The 24,613-nt window shown below is 37.5% G+C and overlaps 1 protein-coding gene across 2 annotated transcripts; it reads right to left on the bottom strand.

The window, feature by feature from the left end:
• Positions 1 to 7,833: 7,833 nt before the first annotated feature.
• LOC133805168 (5'-3' exoribonuclease 3-like) lies at positions 7,834 to 22,422 on the bottom strand. Of its 2 annotated transcripts, none has more exons than XM_062243268.1 (23): positions 21,989 to 22,422; positions 15,704 to 15,806; positions 15,533 to 15,609; positions 14,956 to 15,147; positions 14,679 to 14,798; positions 14,489 to 14,551; positions 14,179 to 14,325; positions 13,715 to 13,879; positions 13,480 to 13,557; positions 13,282 to 13,368; positions 12,686 to 13,006; positions 12,312 to 12,407; positions 11,466 to 11,561; positions 11,312 to 11,382; positions 11,094 to 11,222; positions 10,938 to 11,014; positions 10,824 to 10,864; positions 10,653 to 10,727; positions 10,373 to 10,530; positions 10,020 to 10,136; positions 9,851 to 9,926; positions 9,030 to 9,109; positions 7,834 to 8,853 (listed from the first exon to the last, which is right to left on the bottom strand). In XM_062243268.1, exons 1-23 carry the CDS (start codon positions 22,190 to 22,192, stop codon positions 8,124 to 8,126), a joined length of 3,303 nt encoding a protein of 1,100 aa, XP_062099252.1. In that variant the 5' UTR covers positions 22,193 to 22,422; the 3' UTR covers positions 7,834 to 8,123. The 2 variants fall into 2 exon arrangements, with proteins under 2 accessions (XP_062099252.1, XP_062099254.1); XM_062243270.1 differs by having other exon boundaries at positions 10,020 to 10,124.
• Between the last annotated feature and the right edge of the window lie 2,191 nt (positions 22,423 to 24,613).

Genomic DNA, 24,613 nt, shown 5'->3' with positions numbered 1-24,613 from the left:
ATATGATTGTTATGCATGCATGAGTAGGGTTATTATTGCTAGGCATGCTTATTATGATCTGGTAATATGTTATTAACTGCTTATGAGCATGTTTAAGTTTTCTTGTTGAGCCTTGGCTTATAGGTGCTATGTGGTGCAGGTAAAGGGAAAAGAAAGTTGGGCCATCCTTGAGTTGGAGAGCTTAGGTGACGATGTGTACATTTGCGGCTGCTCGACCACCACGGGCGAAGGTTTAAAGAGGAACTAGGGTCAAACCCTATTTTGCTGCTCAGGTCAGCAGGTGGTAACTATTTTATTGTAATTAACCTTTTAAATGTATTTTGGGATCTCATGTATACAGTAAACGTTTTAGTGAAACGTTAGTATCTTTGACCAAAAAATTTAACCCTAAACCATTAATCACGTTTAGTTACACAATTATGGCCAAATGACTCGTTTAGCGAGTTTAGCACTATTTAAAATCCACAGTGTAACGGTCCCTGGATAGTAGGGTGTTACATCCAATCTGTGGCCTCCCCTCGCCTCTGCCTAGGGACACGCGCCGCGAGTTAACCCTGAGGGCGCGGCATGCCTACTCCAAACAGAGACCCTGCACCCTGAGTTCACACAGGTCGCGACGCCCTAAGAACAGTGTCGCAGCGCGACCCTACGAACCCAAATTTTCCCCTGTTTTCCTCAGCCAAAACTCACCAAAAGTCATTTCCAAATAATCCCAAAATCACAGTTCAATCCTAGAAAAACATCAACACTAAACCTGCAACAAAACCCAAGCTCAAAATTCACTCAAAACCCCACCAAAAACTCAATTTAATACCTTGAACCTCAAGCTCAAGAACACCCAACGCCAAAACAGAATTCAATTAAAAATGAGTTTACAACCATACCTCAGCTGTGAATTCCACCTCTTAGCTGCAGTTAATCACACTGTAGACTTCAAGATTTCAATTCCCAAGCCTTAGCTTCTATGATTCTCTAATTTCCTCCAAAAATCAAACCAAGATAGAGAGATAGGAAGGGAAAACAATCGAGAGTGAGAGAAAGTTGTAAGTGTTTCTATTCTTTGGGTTTTTTGTTGCTAAAGGATTTAGTGACCTAAGTCAATACTTTTTTCCCAAACGACCTACATGCCCCTAGGCCAAATTTCTCTCTCAAAGCCCCTAAGGGAAATTCAGTCTTTTGCCACATATCCCGTCAATGATTAATGCATTATAATTCTCATTACTTTCAATATCCTCAAATAATTACCAAATAATTTCCCATTACCTGATCAATCTCGGTAATGTACTAAGTTACCAAATAAATCCTAGGCTCACCCCGTGCCCGATATCTGACCCCGTTATGACTAAACCACTAACTTTCTCCCTAGGATCGCCTCATGCCGAATAACCCAAATATATCCACATAATAATGTGGTCTCACACATATATCACATATATGCACATATATATACTTATGCCCTCAACGGGCCAAAATTACTAAAATGCCCTTCTAATAAGAAACGGGCCCACATGCATGCCAATTCAGTCATATAATAATATAACTCACATAATTCATATAATTATGCATTAAAATCACATAATAATGCATTAAGTCAGTTATTTCCCTCATGGCTCCCTAATCAAGGCACTAAGACATAATAGGGAATGTGGAACGTTGCATGTATTTCATGGGAGTGGAAGTAAGAGCGTAGCTTCCTTGAAGCTAGGACTAGGAAAAACGTGAGTTTCTTGATAAAGGGTATCGAGATTCAGCTCCCATAAGCCTCTTGCTGATATAATAGACTGGCTTCTGAGTTCGATCTTCCTCACGAACTAAAACAGCACTGACCGCGTTCTCAGTCACCGCCAAATAAAGATACAAAGCCTCTCAAACAACAAGCTTTGATAGAACGGGGTGTTCCGCCAGATGTTTCTTGGGTCATCAGCAACCGTTTTTTGGGTAAACATTTGCCCCCCAAGTTTATTTATTGTGACCAGCAATAAGTAAACTTAGGAAAATGACTCTTCAAATACCCCACGAAATCTGTCAGAGTCGCCCATGCTTTCTCGAAAAAAGGTGATCAATCATGTCTAATCAAGTCTCTTTGGTTTCCCAATAACTTGTCTGATGGCTATCACACTTCTCCATGCCTTGGAAAGTTACCCTTTATGATTACCTCTTTTAACGTGTCGCAGTCACTATATATAATACCCCAAATCCATATTTTTACTTTTTACTTTTCACTCGCCATTTTCTTGTCAAGAACTCCTAAGAACCTCGACCTTCAGAGCCCAAAAAATTTGAGGAGCTTTCATCGCTGTTCTAAGGATCCTCCGTTCAGACGCTCAAAGCTTTCGTTTCAGACCCCACTTTCCATCCAAGTAAGTTTTACGAACCCCTTGGACGTTTGAGATGTCATGCAAAACTGTTTTTTATGTATTCAAATATGTGTTCTTGATTGTTCTTGACCGAAACTGTTTTGTGGTAATGGGCATATTGATCGATGCTTGATAGGATAGTGAAGTAACATTTCTAGGAGTTAGGAGTCAGTTTGGTAGTTGAGATTGTAGATTTAGGGCGTAAAATCGAAGTAAAAATTCCATTTTTAGGCTAGTTGAAAAACTGGGTTTTTCCCGCCCCTTCAGAGTCGAAAAAGCCTTTTCCCGAAAAACTTTTTGCTTCCGCTTTTCAATATGTTTTTCAAACTGCTTGTATAAAACTTAGTGTTTTTGTTAGAATGTTGCTGGCCATATAAAAACTTAATTTTCATACGCGAGCAACGTTATTCTAACTCTCAACACATATTTTTAGGCTTTACGTTCTCACCTCCCCCTTTCTCTGTTCGCAGCTTTTTATGCAAGATCCGTGGGGAGGTGAAAGACCCATCGATGACGACTTGCTAGCTCAATTTCTCGAGGACGAGGAGCAACCGTCGTTAATAATACCTGAAATTCCCTTTTCTCGCGCAACTTCAAGCACTCCATCGACCCTCATCCAAAATATGGGTCAAGCAGAAACTAAAGCCCAGAAAGAGAAACCTTCCAATCCTTTAAATCAGCCTGCTCCTCGGGCTGAAATTCCCTCGACTAGTGGTTGAGAAAGAAATATCCCCGACCCTAGCATCCAAACTCACACTCAACTTTGAAATGCCATTCAACCATATGTTGAATGGTATGTCGCCCCTTCTAGCCAAGTAACAATTAGGAGGATTGCGAATTATATTAAAAAATACGGACTTCCTGGGGTAACCCTAGTCCAACCCACCAAAGACCAAAGGGCAAACTTGCCTGGAGGCGCTTTCAGCGCCTGGTCGAGGTATCACATCAAGGAAGGAGCTATCCTGCCTCTTCACCCTTTCTTCCAAGGAGTGGCCAACTATTTCGGGGTCGCTCATTTTCAAATAACCCCTAATGGATATAGAATGCTCTCGACACTTTATATCCATAAGAAATGGTCTGTCCCCACACCACATGAGGTCAACTATTTGTTCGACCTCAAATCTAACCCCAACAAAGAAAATACGGGGTTTTTCCACTTTTGTCACTAGGAGACAGGTCGTACTTTCAAGGGCTCTCCCTCTTTATGTCGTATCTTGACCAGCTGGTTGGCCTCTGTGGGTTGTACACAACCCGCGTAGAACTATCCGTAAAATTCCTTCACGAACATTTCCCAAGATACTATACTAGCAGGAGGAAACTTGAAGAACCACTCCTGAGCGGTGTCAGATTGTGTCGCAGGGAAGATCCGGCAGCGGGCGTCTTCCGACACTTTTTGTATGTCCATTTGTATCTCAAACTTATTAACATGAGATATTGGGTCTCCATACCCATCGAAGTTTGGCAATGTAGGCATCTTGAACTTACTGGGGGTTTCAGCCGCAGCAATCCTCTGTACGAAGGGGGTGCCCCTCCTCCTATCGTACTCGATATGGGACGTTCGTCCCCCGACCAGTTGCTATACCGCCTGGTTTAGAGCATCAATCTGAGCCTGAACAGCTTTCGGGATTGCTGGGGTCGTTGGTGTCGGGGGAGCGTACTCGTCGTGCCTCTCACGGCGGTCATTAAGTACGTCCCTAAGATCATCATCTCTACGTCTCTGCACGCTAGCTCCTAACCGACTAAAGACGTTCGACTGCCTGGGTTGCCCCTCAACGTTGTGGCTAAACGGCCTATTTTCTCTAGGTGGGGGGCTTCTGCCTCCACCTCTCTCTTCATTTCTCCGGCCAGCATTTCCTCTGCCGGAATCAGCTTCATTATATACATGGCCATCTCTAAATTGCGGCTGACTATGGCGTGACCGGCTGTTCACGCTATTTTCTCCTCGGGTGGCATCTCCCGAGCGTTAGGGGGAGGCCTGCGCTGGTCGTTGGGTCCCCGTGCATTGTTATGCCGTGGGGGGGCCCTGACCGCAGAGCCTGACTCGATGTTCCTTCTGTTGGCAGAAGGACGCTGCCCCCTGCTCGGTAGATTCGGCTCTTCATCTCCTGGGCATCTAGGGCTACGAGGTGGCTGCCCTACCCTATTCTGCCTCTGGCGCTGGGGATTGCCTCGACCAGCCTAAGATGGAGGTTGTTGCTCAGGATCCCTAGGTGGGACATCATCCTAAGCCATAGGCGGCTGCTCTGGCCTTTGAGGGCTTGTTGGCTGGAGCGGAGGGCTTGGATTGGGACCTCTTTGAGGTGGTGCGCTTGGTGGCTGATCTGGCTGGGAGGCTGGTACAGCTTGACTCCTAGCCAGTTGAATGGCTGCTTCAAGGGCGGCCATGGCATCCCTCTGCCGACGATCCATTTCCGCCTGCCGCTCACTTAGCTCTTGGTGCTGGCGTTCTATTTCCCTTTGCTGCAGTGCCATCGTCTCCGCAGCATTCTCCTGATTGGCCAACTCATCTTGCAACACTCCTAGTGTTGCCCTCAGCGTTTCGGAGTCTAGTTCCTCCTCATCAAACTCCAAATGTGGTTCATTCTCGGCCACATTTGGGGGAGGAGGTTAGGATGGTGCAGCGCCAGCAGCCTGTCCAGTCTTCTTGGATGTTTTCGCCATTAGATTTTTTCACAATTTTTTCTCAAACTCTCAATGAAAGCATCAGAATGTTGACCCTCGATTTGGCCAACGACACGGAGTCAAATATACGACAAAAGATAGAACGACAATTGAAAAAGATAATCTAACGGAAAGGAAGAAAACGCCAAGGAATTATAGTGGTTCGGCCCCAAAGAATGGTAATGACCTACGTCCACTTAGTGCTATTGTTATTATTGAATCTCAAAGCAGTGATCAAAGAACTAGGGTTCTTGAGTTTCACAAACTTTGGAAGAAATACAATAAAGCGATGAACAATTCACTATAGCTCTCTTTCTCTCAGTATTTAGCAAAATGATTCCGGGATCAAAAAAGTCCTTTCCTTGAGCTATTTCATGTATATTTATAGGCTCAAGGATGGTTACATATGTCAACGTGTCCTATCTTTCCTTAATAATCGCGTACCAAGATAATAATGAAGAAATATTCAATGCAATTATTATAAGATCGCAGTTTAAGAAGGAAATAAATCAAGTTATACGACCAGCCTGGTCGTATCTAAAAATTAACCCTGACGAAGCGGTGTGCTTCTAGTCGATAGCCGAACAGCACTTTCGCCACGTGTCAACCACGTGTGAGAAATCCTCGCCACATCATCAACAACCGTTTTTTGGGTAAACAAATACATTTAAGTTTGAAAATATTTTTTAAAAGAAAAACTAAATTGTTACAAATGAAAAAGAAAAAAAAAACATATTCCCTTCTTCTTCTTTATTCTTTTTTAATATACTTTTCTAATTACTTTCTATTCTTTCATTTTTGCCCAATATTTTTAATTAATTTAGTTTTATATATTTATTTTTAAATTATTACATTTTAAATTTATAATATTTTATATATAGTTAATTTTTAAAATGATTTTAGGGGGGAAAATGAGAGAATAAAAAGTAATTAGAAAAATTAATAAAAAAGAATAAAGAAGGAGGGAATATATTTTTTTTAATTGTAACAATTTAGTTTTCTTTTAAAAAATATTTCTAAACTTAAATGTATTTAAAAGGAATTTTAAATTATTTTATTATTTTATTGAATTTTTTAAATAATTTTTCTTAAATTTTTTAAGAACTAATAGAAAAATAGATTCTAAAATTTTTATAATTAAAGTGGGCACAATTTGGTAGTTGTCAAAGTGTAGGGGACAAAAATGCTAATTATTTTATGCAAATCGTAACAGTGGGCACAATCTGATAGTATCAATAGTTCATGGGGATATCTTAACATTCTGAATATTTTAGGGGGCACAATTTGGTAGTGTCAAAAGTTCAGGGAACAAAAATGTTATTTATTCTATTAAAAATTAATTTAGTATACTACTAAGTAACTTTTAATAGACTTTTTTAGTCACTCGTATAATTTACATGTCTTATTATTTAATATACTTTTACGTTACCTTCAAGCTTATTTTAGAAACTAATTAGTTATCATATAGTGTAAAAAAAGTTACTCCTATAATTCCAAGTTACCATAAATAGCTTATTAGAAAATGATATTATGCAGTATACTATATAGTTACTTTTCGTTGTTTCTAAAATCATTTAAGATACCAATTGGTTACCTTTTGGTATATAACTAATTTTTTTGGTATGACACAAATTTAAAACAATCAACTAACTTAGTGAATTACCAAAAAAGAGTTTTTTTATGTTCTATTTAAAAGTTATCAAACAATATCCTAAATAATATATTTTAAAAAAATTACTTGAAATATTTCTAAAATAGCTTTAAAGTTATTTAGAATATCATGGTATCTTTTAAATGTAAAATAAGAATACATTTTTGATAACTTCAAACACAACAAAAAAGGACTCACCCCAACCATCTTCTCCGAAGACGTCAAGAAATTCATCCCAACAAAAATATTACACTTTTTTTGGACTCTTTGATTAAACTTTTACTTAAATAAATTAAAAAGCAGCTACAAAGTTACTTTTCATACACAATAGAAGCTATCAACCAATTTCCTAAAATAAGCTTTGAGTTAACTAACTAAAATAAAGTTTTTTGTAGAATAGTAACTAATCAGTATCTAATTGGCATCGTAAGCAACCAAATGGTTGCTTTTGATTTTGGTGATGGTGAGAAAACATATGTTTCCAACATATTAAAACGATCATCTTGAAGAGTAGGTTGCGATGGTACAACTCTTGAGCCCAAACGACCAGCTGTGCGGCGAGAATTTTATTTTAAAGTTGTGAAAAAAAGAGAGAAATAGGTAATATAATGCTATATTGTTTGAAAAAAATTGTAGGAACCACCGTATTTTTTAAATTAAGAAGTGTCAAGGCATTTTTGGAATTAATATAAAAAAGGGTGCCAAATGTCCAAAACAGCAACAGATTGAATAGGAGAAGTTAAATCCTTCATCAAGAAAGTTTCATTTTCTAGCCCCATAGCATATTTAGCAAGCCTATGAGCGATATGTGCTTGGGGAAGACAAGAAAGAAGAAAAATACATCATCAGAAAGGTTTAGAGATGGGAACAGCTTTAGCAACAAGAAGAGCATCAGTCTCAACAGTATGAATAATGAGACCATTATCAAGAGTTTCAAGTTTATTTTAGATAATATATTATTTTAATATTTTTTTTAACAAATTTGAATTTCTCTTTATTATTAATTAATTCGTACGACAAGATAGATTTAATTAAAAATATTACTTTAGAGAGTCACTTAGAGATGCTCTAACAATTATATACTTGTTATAAATTAAAATTAACTTGATCAGAAAGAAGTTATAAATTTGAAAAATTAATTACAACAATTGAAACAATACAGAATAACAAAAGAACAGCCTGAAATACCTAAAATTGATATAATTCTAATTGAATTCATTTCAATTATTACAAAATCTGGAAGATAAATAAATCAACCAATAAAATGAGTTCTCTCATAAAGCTACATAATTCGCTCCCCATGTATTATGGGATTTTAGCTATAAAATTACACTATGACAACAAAAGCAACATTCTAGTAATCAAAGAAAAAGATAAAATAAATTATCCAAACAAGAATGACTGTCGTACAACCTTACTATCAGGAAACTACATTGTGAAAATAAAGACAAACTCTAATTGCGGCCATACCCATGTGCAGGTGGGGGAGGTCTCTTATTTGCTCTCCGGTCCAATGCCAAGTAAGGATTACCTGATTGGTGTGGCTGACTGTACCCCCTAGAAACGATAGGGTCAGACTGTGGCGGTGAAACCCAACCACCACCACTGCCACCACCACCACTAGCCGTCCATTGCTGTTGATGGCCTGTCGCTCCAACTGATTGGTAGTTCTGATACTGGTTGGAACCAACGAACCCAGGTGGAGTTAGTGTCGTAGGTCCATCAGGGTACATGGGACCAACGATATGGGGAGTCCCTGATTGGTACCGTACGTGGCTAGAATTTGTTGAATGCTGAGGAGCCATGCGGTTATTTCTCTCATAATATAGAGATTGGGACCCATTGTTGGGAAGGCGACTACCTGATGATGTGTGTCGATCACTATAAAAGCGCCGATCATTGGAATGATGATCACTGTGATGACTACTTCGGTTTGATGATTGGTATTGACCTTCAGGATGGTGAACAGCTCGTGTTGGCATTCTAGGATGTCCCTGATCATGGAACCTGTGAGTCCCGTAGGAAGGCTGTGGCGTATGGTGCTGAGCCCCAGCATGAGATGGGGAGCGACCATGATTGCCATATCCATTGTGGTCTGCCTTTCTCTGTATGCTATTAGAAACGAGCCGATGAGCTGCTTCTCCTAGTTGTCGTCCAGAATAGGTTCCAGGATGGTTATTATACCTATAGTAATCTCAAGGTTGATATCATTTAACAGAAAAATACATAATCAACACAAATCAGAATATATATATATATATATATAAATATGTATTTATACAAGGAGACCGGGAAGTAGAATTTCCCATAAGATGTAGAGGTGCATAGTATCTTCTATTGAAATGATCAAGAATTAATACCTTCCATTATCCGGACCCCTTCTCCCAGAATCTTCATGCCATAACACAGGTTCAGGTTTGAGATCTCCCAACGAAACAATCTGAGAACAAAACATCTTGGTAAGGACAATAGTAGCCATGCCACACGACATTAAGCCATTCAAAACAGCATAAAATAAAAAGATACAAACTAGAATGCTGAGATGAAAGATATATTAAACTCTACATTTCCCACTTCCAGAGACACTGGAGAAACAAATCTTCCAAAACACTGCATTAAATAATATTTAGAATATTTCTTATTCTAGAAAATTGAAATTGTATTCCTTAAAAACTCATTCACAAATGAATATCTTTTTCAGGATTAAAAAAAAAAACATTAGAGCCTGTTAGAATAAAAAACACAAGACGTGAACCAAAATTTGCATCTTGCTTGGGCAAAAAATAATAATACTAGATGGTAAGAGGAATTAGGTGTCTATCTTGAAGTTATTTAGCTTATTATCAGTGACAAAGGACTGCAGAAGCAAGTAAACATCCTATTAAACTTTAGCGCTCCCACTGCAGTGGAAGTTTGTATGGTGTAAAACCAGAAGTCAATAACTTGAAACCAAAATGCAAATACTTTAAGGAACTGATGTATTACCAAATTTCAGTAAGTCTCTGTTAAATCCCCTACATGCAATTAAAATGCTTCAACGAGAATATTAAATTATAAGATAAAAGCAGTAAAGATCTATAACACGCTCTGGTGGAGCATTTGTATGTAAATTATAGGTTGGGTTTGGGAAGGAAGACATGTTTCATCCACCTAGAGCCAACTTATGTGACGAACAATGTACCTTCTTTGGAAATGTAACACCTGCAGGTGGTCGGGTTATGTGCTTATGCGGATCAGGAAGTCTGTATATTGCACATCTGCAAAAGAGGAAAAAGGGTAAATAAACAAGTGAATTGTAGTGCTTCAAAACTTCACAATGTGACACTAATAGTCGCTGCTTAACAGCTTACATGACTTGGTTATCCATGATATCTTCCAGGCCCAATACAGGAGACCGAAAAACAGGCGGACAAGGTTCTCCACCACATGGAGATAGATATCCATTCATCCCTTCACTGCAGGCAGCCCTAAACCAAATCAGAATATAAATCCATAGTTTACAGAGACCTTAAATTATTTGCAAGCATTAGGGAGCAAGACTGAAAATATATATTGTTCAAATCAACATAATATATTTGAATCAAAATTAGAAATTAAAATTCCATCAAATACCTATTTTGATTTTTGATGAAATTATTAAATCATGAAAGATTTGCAAAACGGAAACAATTGATACTCCAGAAATATGAATTACATTACTGACCTATTTTTGGGATCAATTTTTTCCTTAATATCGGCTCTTCCACTGTTTGACAATTGCTTACATCGATTGTCAAGAGAGTATATAGACACAGAAAGAGGATGAGATGATGCCACGAAGAGCATGTCAAACATAGTGCTGTTTCTCCGGACTTCCTCTGCCTATATCCAGGGACAGAGCAAAATACAGGAAAGTCAACTAAATAAAATGCTTGATATTTTTAAAGGAAAACAAATAATCTGGAAAGCCAATGTGAGCTTCAGTAGAGTCAAGTAGAACATACCGTCAATGTATGTTCAATTTTTTCAACCTCGGAAAGAAGTCGTGCTTCTTCAATGAAAGGCAGTTTTGCAATACCCTTGGCGATAGAAATAAGCAAGGACATAAGGATGTTAGAATATGTTCACACTACAGCCAAGAAACTTTATAACATTAAACAAACAGAAGTATCCACCTGCCAAGAAAATCTCTTCCCATTCATATCCACTTCAAAATCTGCAACAGACAAAGATTCAGAGATGCGTCTTATTATAAAAGTAAATGCAATCGGTTTTTGATAGAGGTATACCAGTAGGATAAAAATCAATGATAGGTGAGTTTGGATCAGTCATCAATTTTCTGTATGGCTCTGGAAGAGCATGAGAGCTGCAATTGATGTAGTTAGTATCTTCGTAGCTGAAAATTTTACGAGGGAAAAAAGGTGAAAGAAAAATTCATAGCCTACCTTGCAGCTGGAAAAACTCCCAAAAGCTGATTAAATGGTTTGAAGGGAGAACCCAATTCAAACTTTATGCTCAGCTGACTGAGATCCTTAAGATCAGAAGCAAATGGTGCGTAGTGATATGGATAAAACCTGAAATTAAAAAAGTTCCATGGCAGAAAAGTCAACCACTTTCCCTGATCTATTATAGATTATAGTGGAGTCAATGAATGAAAACTCACCACTGCCAGGAACTAACCCCTTCATAGTAGTAGTGCATAACCCAACACAGGCCTTCCGTGTATTTCAAAACCTAGTAGAAAATAAGCACAAAAGGTAAGACATACAACAAATATGATGAACTCAAGGCCAATCAAACTTTTACCATTAACTTACAACATCTTTCCGTATTGCCTCCCGTTCCTCAGGAGATTTTGCAGAAAACTTTTCTTCATAATATCTTTCTTTCCAACCTGGCACCCCCAATTTAACCTAATGAAATAAGATAGAACAATAAACAATAAACAATAAACAATACACAATACACAAAATAAATAATGCAAGTAGCAGAACATTAATTATGTTTCTGGGGTGGAAACTTCAAGCTTTTGTAGGTTGAAAGAAAATGAGACATTGTAACAAAAGGAAGAAACATAAACTGTTGTTTCATGGGCATATTCACTAAAAACAGTATGAAATTATAACCATACGGTAAGCACAAAAGCTAAACTGCATCACGATAATGTAGGGTATGTTATGTTTAGCAATATTTTTTGTCTTCTAATTCTAATGTTGTGTTTTGAAAAATAGAAAGTATTTTTTGTTGTTTTCAAAATACAAGAGAGGTTTAGCTAATAATTTCTAAAAAGAATTTTTAGATTTTTTTAAAAGTTGAACAAAGAAAAACAACGATAACCAGAAAGTTCATGCCATGCCTAAAAGATATGTGAGATATTACGAGAGAATTTTTTATAATTTTTTAATTAAAACAACTAACATTCTTTTGTTATCAGAATTTTCTGATTTTTAACCCTGTTTTTAAAAGCTTTTCTCTAAGAACAATGCTTAACACCCTTATGCTCAGAAAATAATATTTTGTTCTTAGAAATAGAAAGCAATTTTTCAGTACCGACCCCAAACAACCCATTTACTTTGTGTTCACCAAATCATTAGTAAGAACCCAAAAACCCTTTTCTACCAGTTACATATCATATCAATAATAAAAGAAAAAACTAAAAAGACCTTGTCTTCTTCAGGATTTTCTGAGTTAAAAGCATCAGACTTCCCACGAATTATCTCCTTGAGCTTCGCTTTCAATTCTTCTTTATTTTCTTTTTCCTGAAAACCAAAAGATAAAATGACAGTCCAATGAGCAAGATTGCAACATAAGCTTAGCCTAACTCATTTCCTCAGTATAGATAACAAATAAAAGATAGCAAGTCATCAGGCCCTCTAATTATAAACCAGATTTATAATTACATCATGCAGGAATACAAGTTACTCCATCTCCAGCTTAGGCTATCATCTAAATGATACCAAGAACTCCAGAAGGCAACTTTTGAAACAGACGTGATAAACAGGTGCATAAAACTCCTGATGAAGAAAAAAAAACATACCTCTGGTTCAACATTGTTCTCAGCTTCAACGATGGCAGCACCAACAGTCGCAGAAGAAGATGAACGAGCAACTTTACCTGCACTTGAATTTCCTTTTCCACTTGATTCCATGGCCTGTCTGCTCCTAACTGCAAGCTCAGATAAGCCAGTTGTGGTGTCTCCAGATCCTGATTGTTGATATGGAGAAGGTGAAGCACCTGAAGCAAGACGAGAACCATGAAACCGAGAAACTGGAACAAGAGATTCAGGTTGAACCTGAGGTTGTGCATCATCTCCTCTTCTTAATTGTCCCTTTTCACGCTTTATTCTATCTGCTTGTCGCTGAAAAAGAAATGCAGTAGCAAGAAAGCAGCAGTTAGAAGGCATATCTTACTACTTCCCTTGGCATTGACATATAGCACCACTCAATTGTACAATGTTTTCCTACAAGTTCAAAATGTAGAAGTGGAAAAACAATATTTGACTAGGGGAAAGAGATAATTATGATACTTTAACCAAGCTAATGAGCTATTACATATTTCTCCATCCCTAACAAAATTCTAGACTACAAAAATCACATGGCCAGTAGAGAAAATAACTGATGTCGAACAACAAACCTGATGCAATCGGGCTCTTTTCTGGAATATTTTATCTTCATAAGATCCAATTGCCTGAATGAAATGCTCCACACGGTCTAAATTAGGCTGGGAAACAAAACAAGTCAGTAATTAACATCCAAAAAATTAATTAGGCCCAGATATCTCCATCCGGAAATCTTACGCACCAATTAAATAAAACACACATGTGATTAGTACCTTACTTGAGTCGGTCAAATATCCACCCATTGCCCTAAATTCCTTCTTGTAAACTGCCAAAAGAAGGTTGATTGCTCCCTGAAATAAAAACAGAAAATAGAAATTGCACAAACATTATCATATTTAGAACACTGCTATGAAGCAACTAGACACCACCTATTGGTAACCATACTTCTCTGAAACAGAAACTACGAAGTCTTAGATAAATAGACTAACTTCAAATGAAATAACAAACCTCACGGATCTCAAGTGTGGGCATGTGTGGTAAGAAATCATTCCCCACAAAGAAACACATAAATATAAAATCATCCACAATGCGCTCCAAATCAGTCTCAAATGGAGGATTAGGAATTCTCAGCTCGTATTCCAAATATTCTCTAAGAGTCCAAATATTGAGAAACTGCATATGAAAGAAAACAAAGTAAATAAAAAAATAAAAATATATATGTGGGGGGGGTATATCATAATCAAATATAGCTGCTTATGACTTCAAAAACATGTCTAAAAATCTCTTCAATAGTAGTGGCTCTAGTAAGTTTTTAATGTGGAAAACACAGCCATCCTCAAAATTGAAGGTCAAATTATGTGCTTTCTAATCAATTTAAAGCATGGTCAGGCAGTTGTGGTTTCGTAAGCAATAAAAACATAACCTTAAGGAAACACCAATTTCTGGTTGCAAGTAACTTTCCGTAAACTAACCTGATACGGTTTCTTGACAACACTTTTATCACCTTTCTCATCAAACTCTCCAGCTTTTCTCTTTGCCTTTCCCTCACAATTTGCTGCTAAATGACCCATCTGACCGCACATGAAGCATTTGTCTTGCTGTCCAGGGGTGAAAACAATCTGCAATGCAGCAATGAAAAATACACACCTATCAGTAGAAGAGATGAAACCAAAAAAAACATTTCAATTATTCTGATGTAGGGATGCGATGCATAGACCCCAAAGATATGACAGCAAGCAACTTAATTCAAGATACAAGAACGGAAACATAGGAAATAGAAACCTCTCGCAGTATTGAAAAATGGATTTCATGAGTAGCCAAACCCAGCATAATTAGATCAGCATCCTGCCAATGGAGACACATTAATAAAACAGAAAAATTAGTGAACTTTAAAAACTTGTGCAAGTCTGCAAAAAGCCATTGTTTATACAATTTTCTAAAAATGCAATATAATTGGAAGGGAGAATTATACCAAACCATACAGGCAATGGCGTGTATTTGGATCATGCCCAGGAAGATTTCTTTGAAGACGAATGTACGACATAATCTTATGTTCGCCTTCACCCGGAACATTTGCATCAGAAAGAAGAACCTTTAACAAATTGAAATATATATGTCAGTGCTCTGGCAAAGGTTAGATACACATCATCATTGAGAACCACCAAAGCACAACTGTGCAAGTAGAGAATCCCAGCTGCAAAGCACATATAACAAAATTTGATGATGAAAAAGCTTTATAAAAAAGGTACCTTAACATCTTTCCACCCAGGGTCATTGTTTAATCTAAGATGGACATAGTACTGCAATGCAATTGACAATACAGCCATAAATTCAGTTCCAGGAGTGATAACATTAGAATCAAAAACTTGTGATTCTGATTTAGGAGGAAGCTTTCTCCCCTCCCTTTCAAACTCCTCACGCAGGCGTTCTTCTTCAGCTGCCTACAGAAATGACAGCCATTTATATATAAACAATATAATAATAATTACAAAAAAAAAGTAACATTTAGCCTCACATAATTAAATAGAAAGCCATCTTTATCTCCAACAAAATGTCAAACCTAATCTGATACAGTGCCTTCATCAATAAATATTTAAACCATTCCATAAAAAAGCAGCGGAAAGATAATTCAAAATTAGTTTGATACACATTGTATATGAAACAAATGCCAACAGAAATAGACTGCTGGCACTGTCAACCAAATTATTTGCAAATCAAATGCATATTAAAAAAATAGAAGAACATAATTTTCTTGATTTAAGGTCCTAAACACCCTTCACGTTTAAACACATGGAGGACCCACCCAGCATCCACAAGAGCACATACCGCATCTGTTGCATCTTTAGCAGCTCTGAAACGTCTACTTCTTTGTTGATTCATTTTTGCACGAGGGGCAACGCCATCTACCAGTTGTTTCTACATAATTAGTATACAACAAAAGTAACAGGTATAATGGTATTACAAATAAAATAAGAATTTAATTTACTTGACGCTCACCAATTGCCATGTACAGAAGCTTTCGGGGACGCACCATCACAAAAAGCCTGTCAATGTAGTCAAACATGCATTGAAATACCTCATCAAAAGTTGTTGGGGAAGGCTGCATAACAAAACAATACGGTCAAGGAAAGTATTGCATACCAAAGTTATATTAAATAGATGAAAAAGACTGACATACATCAATTTATAGAAGGGGAAAATGACACTCAAAATGAAATGCAAACTTGCACTAGTATAATACATAACAAAAGTGCCACTGGCCAATTAATAATATGACCTAAATCACCTAAGATTGCATGCAGATGTCTCACCCCAGGTAGGGGTTAGTCACATGGGAATCTTAGGGTTAGTAAATTGGAGGATTCAAAATGTGTAAAACTAATCGTTATTATTTCTATAATAATTCTCTTAAAGCTCTCTGGCTAGACTTAGTACGTGAAGAGGAAAACATTTTTTATTGATTTCACTTAGTTGAGCCATCTTTTACATCAGATACCCAAAGCTTCAGAGAGCATGAGGGAGGCATGAGTTAGTTGTTAGTTGGGTTTGTTATTACTAATCATTGTAACCACCTGAGACTCTCGGGTAGTCTATTAAACTACTATTACTTGTAATCTCTTTCTATAAATAACATTGGCTCACCTCTCTGATGAGATACAGAGAGTTCTTCACTATCTCAAAACTTATTCTCCTTGTTTGCTATTCTATCTTGGTACCAGAGCCCTAACAATGGCGTCCTCCAATTCGTCTTCCTCTGCTCAGGCACCTTCATCGACTTTGGCAAGTCCTTCCTCTGCGACTCGCCTAATGAATTCCTCTTTCACCTCGTCACTGAGTTCAGTCATATCTGTCAAGCTTAATCGCCAGAACTACATTGTTTGGTGATCTCAAGTTGTTCCAGCTATTCGTGGTTATGATCTTGGAGCTTACGTTTTCGGGACCAAACCTGTTCCTGCAGAGACGGTGAAAATCACCGATGAGAAAGGTGAGATGGTCACTATCGAGAATCCGGAAAACTTTTGTGGATCCGAGAAGATAAACTGCTCCTGAGTTGGCTTTGTTCGTCTCTTTCCCCTCCGATCTTGGCTCAGGTTATGCGCTGCAAAATCAAGCAATGAGATCTGGCAATCTCTGGAGCATTTATTCTCTTCTCAGAGCAAAGTCTGATTGATGCAGCTTTGCACTCAACTGCAAACAACCAAGAAAGGATCCATGACCATCTCATAATATGTATCACAAATGGAGAGCATTACTGATACTCTCTCACTGGCTGGCTGCCAGATATTTGAAGATGATCTGATAAAGCATCTCCTCCAAGGACTTCTTGTTGAATATGATGTGACTATTTATTTTAAGCATCCTGATGTGACTATTTAAAGCATCCTCACGCAGTAGTCCGGCTCTTTGAACCTCCAAAAGGTCCAATCTCTTCTCCTAAGTCAAGAAAATTGGTTGGAGATGTGGTCTGTTGCTCAAACGCTGCACATTTTCAATCCCTCGACAAACTTTGCCCAAGCAAGTCCCTGAGGTCGAGTCTATTCCAACAATTGTGGTCGGAATTCCAATGGTCCTGGCACAGGTGGCCAATCTAACAATCATGGTCGAGGATATGACCGCAGCAGCAACAATTCTGAGCCAATTTGTCAAATTTGTGGAAAGGCTAGACACACTGCCGTTGTGTGTTGGTATCGCAATGTAGAAGACAGCCAACACCAAACCTCACCCACCTCCCAATATGTTCATCGCCACTCCGGAGACTGTTGCCGATCCTGCGTGGTATGCAGACAGTGGAGCTTCAGACCACATAACTGCTGATATCAACAATCTCAAGGTCACTACTGACTACCATACCATGGTCATGAACAAATGGTTGGCAATGGTAAGCTCAATCCAATCACACATACTAGTAGAACTTCCTTTCCTTCAAAATTTCATAATCGTCGTTTATATCTCAAAAATGTATTGTGTGCCTAATATCAAGAAGAGCCTTATTAGTATTTCTAAACTAACTTTTGAAAATAATGTGTTTGTGGAATTTCATTCCAACAATTGTTATGTGAAGGACAAGGCAACCGGAGCTCTACTTCTGGCAAGACAGCTTAAAGATGGAAGAAGAGCCAATTGTTCCCCGCTAGTTCCAGTTCAAGGAAAACCCCCATGTCAAGTCTAGGTTCTTCTACTTATAATAATTCTGTCTGTTTTACATCAGTCAAAGCTTATACTTGTATTTGGCATAAGTGATCCCAGTCCCAAAGTTTTGAGTCAATTGTATTCTCAATTGAATGGATGTAACACTTCATACAGATCAAATAAAGACTTGTTTTGATCTTCTTGTCAACTTGGCAAGAGCCATGTACTACCATTTTCACTGGCAAACAATAAAAGTACTCACCACTCCAATTAGTTTACTTTGACTTGTGGGGACCCGCCCCTATTCCCTCAAATGATGGGCATAGGTATTATATACAATTCTTGGATGATTATTCCAGATTTACCTGGATATATCCTCTCACAACCAAGTTAGAAGCACTATTCATGTTTAAAATTTTTAAACTTTACGTGGAAAAACAATCCGGTGCCTCTATTAGAATGTTTCAAAGTGACTGGGGAGGAGAATATAGAACTTTTACATCATTTTTAGCCCAAAATGGTATTGCATTTCGAAAGCCATTTCCACATGTCCATCAACAAAACAGGCGTGTAGAACGCAAACACAGACACAGTTGAGTCTGGTCTAACTCTCCTCGCACAAGCCTCTATGCCACTAAGTTTTTGGTGGGAAGATTTTCATACATCAGTCTATCTCATAAATCGGTTACCTACCCCAATACTCAAAGGTCAGTCTCCTTTTTTCAAACTTTTTCCTACTCAACCTGACTATAAGTTTCTTAAGGTCTTTGGCCCTTCATGTTATCCACATCTTCAACCATATAATAGAAACAAACTTCAGTTCAAGTCTTCCTTATGTCTATTTGTAGGATACAGTAATGACCACAAAGGGTACAAGTGTCTTCACCCCTCTAGTCGTGTATATATCACTAGAAATTGCACCTTTGATGAACTGCACCTTTGATGAACACTCATTTCCATATACACAACTATTTCCCACTGAGTCAACCAGCATATATCAAATCATGTGTCCCCCAATCCTTCACTCACTCAAATTTACTTTGTCCTCTCCAAGTCAAACATGGTCTTCACCAACAACTCATACCAGCTCTACGTCCATCTTAGCTACTCTGGAAGTATCTCCACCTACAGCTGCCACGTTTACACCACCACATACAGCTGCTGCCCCACAAGACTCATCTCCTAAAGCTGCCACATTTCCACCTGATCATGACAATTCAGGTCAACTCTCTTCAGAGTCGGCATTTAATATAAGTGCACCAAGTTTGGTTGAGCATGTGTCACAAGCCTCACCACGTGTCTCTCATTCAACTTCACCTGCTGCTACAACAATGATTCCACCACATTATAGGTCTGCCTTAGCTTCAACACATCAGATGCAAACACGAATTAAAGTTGGTGTTGCAAAGCCTAAAGCTCTTCTGAGTTCCAAGCATCCACTATTGATAGAAGCTGGTCCTCCAGAGCCTTCCACAGCTAAGCAAGCTCAACAAAGTCCCATTTGGCAACAACTATGCTCCATGAATATGAAGCTCTAATTAAAAATGGCACGTGGTCCCTGGTGTCTCCTCAAGGCAATGTTGCAACAGGCAATAAATGGATTTTCAAGACTAAATACAATCCTGATGGTACAATACACAAGCACAAGGCTCGCCTAGTTGCAAAAGGGTTCCATCAACCTCCGGGGATTGATTTTTATGATACTTACAGTCCAATGATAAAACCAGCCACCATTAGAATTGTTTTGACAGCAGCAATTCATTTTGGATGGGAGATACATCAAGTATTGGTATGCTACAAGAAACAGTGTATATGGTTCAGCCGGAAGGATTTGTGAGCTCTACACATCCAAACCATGTTTGCAAACTCCACAAGGCAATTTACGGGCTCACACAAGCTCCAAGAGCCTAGTTTGATGGACTCAAGTCCACTCTACTTGGTTGGGGATTCAAGAATTCAAAAGCTGTACCAATTTCTCCCGACGCATTACTTATTCCCCTAGCGTAGATCTACTTGTTAATAAATCGATAAGAGTACTGTTTCGATATATAACTCTTCTATAGAGTTCATTAATATCCAAACTCATTAGTTTACCACCATCTATTTGAATGATTGGTCTCAACTCGGGAGGAAAAACTGATAATAGACATAAAACCATCCATTCTGGTTTTTCATTTACAGTAACAACTCTTAGCTCATATTTCTTCTTGTCTATGTAGATGATCTACTAGTAACACAGGAACAAGTCCTACTCTTATACAAAAGCTGGTTACTAACTTGAATGGAGCATTTGCCTTCCTTGGCAAAGGAGTTGGGTTCTATTCACTACTTCCTTGGCATAGAAGCATATCAAGACTCTACTGGGTTGTATCTATCTCAGTCCAAGTACATCTCAGATCTTCTCTACAAAGTCAAACTGACAGGAGCAAAAGGTTGTTCAACTCCAGCAGCACCTAGACAGACCCTGTCTCGGAGTGAGGGGAATCAATGGAGGATCCTAGTATCTATCGGAGCACCATCGGAGCTCTTCAATACTTGACCATCACCAGGCCTGACATTTCTTACATTGTATCTAAGTGGAGACAGACCCTGTCTCGGAGTGGGGGAATCAATGGAGGATCCTAGTATCTATCGGAGCACCATCGGAGCTCTTCAATACTTGACCATCACCAAGCCTGACATTTCTTACATTGTATCTAAGTTGAGCAAATTTTTACAAGCTCCTACTGTCACTCATTGGAAAGCTTGTAAACGAGTACTTAGATATCTAAAAGACACCATTACTTATGGTATTTGTTTCAGACCTAGAAACGCGCGCACACTCACTCTACAGGGCTTCACTGATGCAAATTAGGCTAGCTGCCTAGATGATAGAAAGTCAACAGGAGCCTATTGCATGTATTTGGGCTCGAATTTAGTGTCGTGGAGCTCCAAGAAACAACATGTCATTGCTCATTCGAGTACCAAATCAGAGTACCGCACATTGGCTAACACTACTACTGAAATGGTTTGGCTCAAAGCTCTGCTGAAGGAAATGAATATACCAGTTCCACAGCCACCAATTATTTGGTGTGACAACATGGGAGCTGCGTCACTGGCTGCCAACCCAGTTTAGCATGCTCGTACTAAGCACATGGAGATAGATGTTCTACAAAACTGGTTGACATTCGATATGTGCCAACACAAGACCAAGTGGCAGATGTTCTCACTAAAGGGCTATCTGTGGAGAGGTTTCTAAAGTTCAGGAACAAGCTTAAGGTGGTGAGTTCACCTTTTCGCTTGAGGGGGAGTGTTGAGCCATCTTTTATATCAGATACCCAAAGCTTCAGTGAGCATGAGAGAGGCGTGAGTTAGTTGTTAGTTGGGTTTGTTATTACTGATCATTGTAACGACCTGAGATTCTCGAGTAGTCTGTTAGAATACTATGAGATATAGAGAGTTCTTCACTATCTCAAAACTTCTTCTCCTTGTTTGCTATTCTATCTCACTTACAAGGGAAATTTGTCTCATGTATGCTAATTTTTTAAAAACTCTAAATAACTTCAGCATTATATAATATTTCTCAAGATTCAATATATCTACTGAATTAAACTAAGTGATTAAGCCGTATAGGGTAACTTCTAAATGAGGATAGAGCCAGAAGTAACAATTTCATATTCTAACTATTTTCTAGATAAACAACAATCAGACCTAATTGTTCAAACCACTTTCCTAGAAAAAGACCAACAAAACTCCTAATCTACTTCCAGTTGAATGTCCATTGACTGAGTAACAGAACCAAAAACAGGAATTCCAAATTCCAAATTATATATTAAAGAAACATCAATCAAAGCAAAATGTAGTGGTTCAATTTCCAACCATTTTCCTGGAGGCAAACAATAGAATCAAAAACTAGCTTAAAACCTAAGTCTCCCCAATTCTGTACACATTCATCAAAATTTCACACAATACTTACTCCGTCAGATAATTAATTAACCACAAAATAAAGTTTTCAACTATTAGAAATCACTGCCAGCATCTTCCATTGCATAAAATATTTAACGTAAATGAACCAACATCATCAAAGCTTCACTACCAAATACCCTAAAATAACACATTGGGAAAGCCAAAACTAAGATTAAGATAATCAAATTGGGATTTATCAAAACGTACCCTATCTTCGGGATGAAAACAAGGATGAATGATTCCATTCATGTCGAGATAGAGATTATCGAATTCGAGGCCATTAGGATTAGGCTTACTGGTGTCAACCGGAATCGAAACTCCCTCGATTACGACTGGCTCTTCTTCGATCACATCGACCACCACTAGCGGAAACTTCTCGGCTAACCAGCGATAAAAAGCTGGAACTCCCATTGCTAATAATAATAATAGCAGCTCCCAACCCAAACGAAACTATCCGAGAAAACGCGGGAAAGTCGTAGCCTCCCAATCTGAAACTCTCAGCCTCGGACTTAAAAGAGAAGGAACTGAAGAAGAAGACGAAGGAAGTGAGAAACAGAATCAAATAAAGTACATGCTGAAAGGAGAACCCAACCCCGCGCGCCGATATTTTATTTGGAATTTGCTTCCTTAACGGCAAACTAGGGCACGAGTCTTAGTCATTGGACAGCTTTACCCTTACGTAATAATAAGATAAAGGGACTGGAAGAAGATGAATGATTTCGTGGTCGAATTTAGGGGTATTTTAGTCTTTGTATGAGGGATAAAATTGTCCGTTGCCGGTTTGATGACAGGGGAGTAGTTCTGTTCGGACAGTAGATATTTTGCTTGTCTTTCAAGGTTGATAGATATTTTGATGTGGAGTACTGCTAGACACAAATTAAACACTATTTTTACACACACAAAAGTTATGTATATTCAATTTAAGTTACATAGATATTTTAAAGTTGGAACAAAGTCACTTTTAATTATGTGGTTAGATTAATTATATATCATTATGTGTGTAAATAATGTATACAATTTATGTATGTCTCAATCATTATGATACTAGTACAACATAAATATACATATTAAACTAAACTAATAAATATTACATTTTATAAATAAAAAATAGATTTATTTATAATTACATTTTTTTACGAACTAATAACACTCGCAATGGGTGATCTACTCCATCATTTAAAATATCTCCCCAAAATACACATTTTTCTATTTTACCTTTAAGTTTTACATTATATCATACATTAGTTTTTCTATTTTTTTCTCTATATCATTTAAATATTATATTTTTAAATATTTGTTTATTCATTTTAAATATTTTATAAAGCTATCAATAATATCCTTATATCTTTTAATATTTATAATATCTACCCATATGTAATATTACATAATTATATTATAATTTAAATTTATCCAAATTTATAAGATAAACTAAAATATCAATTAATCTAAAAAAAATTACAAATAAAAAATTTTATTATTCTCAAAGTATATTTTTGGAGTATTCATTGAAAATATTTAAATATAATATAACATTTTGAAGATATTATTTGGTACATTCTATAAATATTCTTCTTTGATATATATATATAATATATTTTTTTGAAGATATTTTTTGAAGATATTTTTTGGTATATTCCATGGATATTCTTCTTTGTGAGAGAATATTCTTAGCATATTCTTCAGTATATACTAAGAATATTATTTTGATTTTCTCAAAACTTCAACTATAAATAATATCATTCTTTTACAAAGTTTTACAAACACCTTCATTTTCATTTCTTTCTTTACACACTTTTTTATTTTTCTTCTTTCTATATAGTTTCTATGGATCTTGACTTTGAGATATTTGACTCCTTGTCATCTGAGGAGGAGGATGAGATCATTTTAGCTTTTGCTATTGAAGAAGAACGCTTGGGTAATGAAAGAGGTTCCACGTCACATCGTAGCTTTATTCCCCGTCATGCATTCATTCGAAGAAATTCGCTTGAAGGCCATCAACGCTTCTTTCAAGATTATTTTTCTGAGTCCCTAACGTATCACCGAATTTATTCCGTAGGAGGTTCCGAATGCAACGTCATCTTTTCTTGCGTAGTCAAGCTAAAGTCGAAGCATATGAACCACATTTCGTCCAAAGAGGAGATGCTACTAAAAGACTGGGTCATTCCTCGCTTCAAAAAATAACCGTTGCGATGAGAATATTAGCTTATGGAGTATCTGAAGATTTTGTACATGAATACTTGCGGATTGTAGAAAATACAACAACCGAGTATTTGAAAAAATTCGTTAAGGCTATCATTGGCATATTCTCCAATGAATACTTAAGATCGCCAAATGAGAACGATATTACTAGATTGTGGCAGTTGGAGATAGTCGTGGGTTTCCTGGGATGTTAGGAAGTATTGATTGCATGCATTGGAAATGGAAAAATTGTCCAAGTGCTTGGAAAGGTATGTATTGTGGTCATATTCAAGAGCCAACTATAATTTTAGAAGGTGTAGCGTCATATGACCTCAGGATATGGCATGCATTTTTTGGATTGTCAGGCTCCCATAATGATATTAATGTCCTAGAATACTCTTCTGTTTTTAGAGAGCTTGCTGAAGGACATGCTCCAAAGGTCAACTACTGAATAAATGGAAATGACTATTCGATGGGATATTATCTTGTCGATGGTATATATCCTTCATGGTTGACGTTTGTCAAAACAATTCATCCTCCACATGGCCATAAAAATAAACATTTTGCATCAACTCAAGAATCAGCAAGAAAAGATGTAGAACGGGCTTTTGGAGTCCTTCAAGCTCGATTTGTTATTGTACACGGACCAACACG

This window comes from Humulus lupulus, chromosome X, assembly GCF_963169125.1.
Source record: "Humulus lupulus chromosome X, drHumLupu1.1, whole genome shotgun sequence".
Classification (NCBI taxonomy): domain Eukaryota; kingdom Viridiplantae; phylum Streptophyta; class Magnoliopsida; order Rosales; family Cannabaceae; genus Humulus; species Humulus lupulus.
Note: the sequence above shows the minus strand (reverse complement) of the source record. Positions and strands in the feature narration are given on the sequence as shown.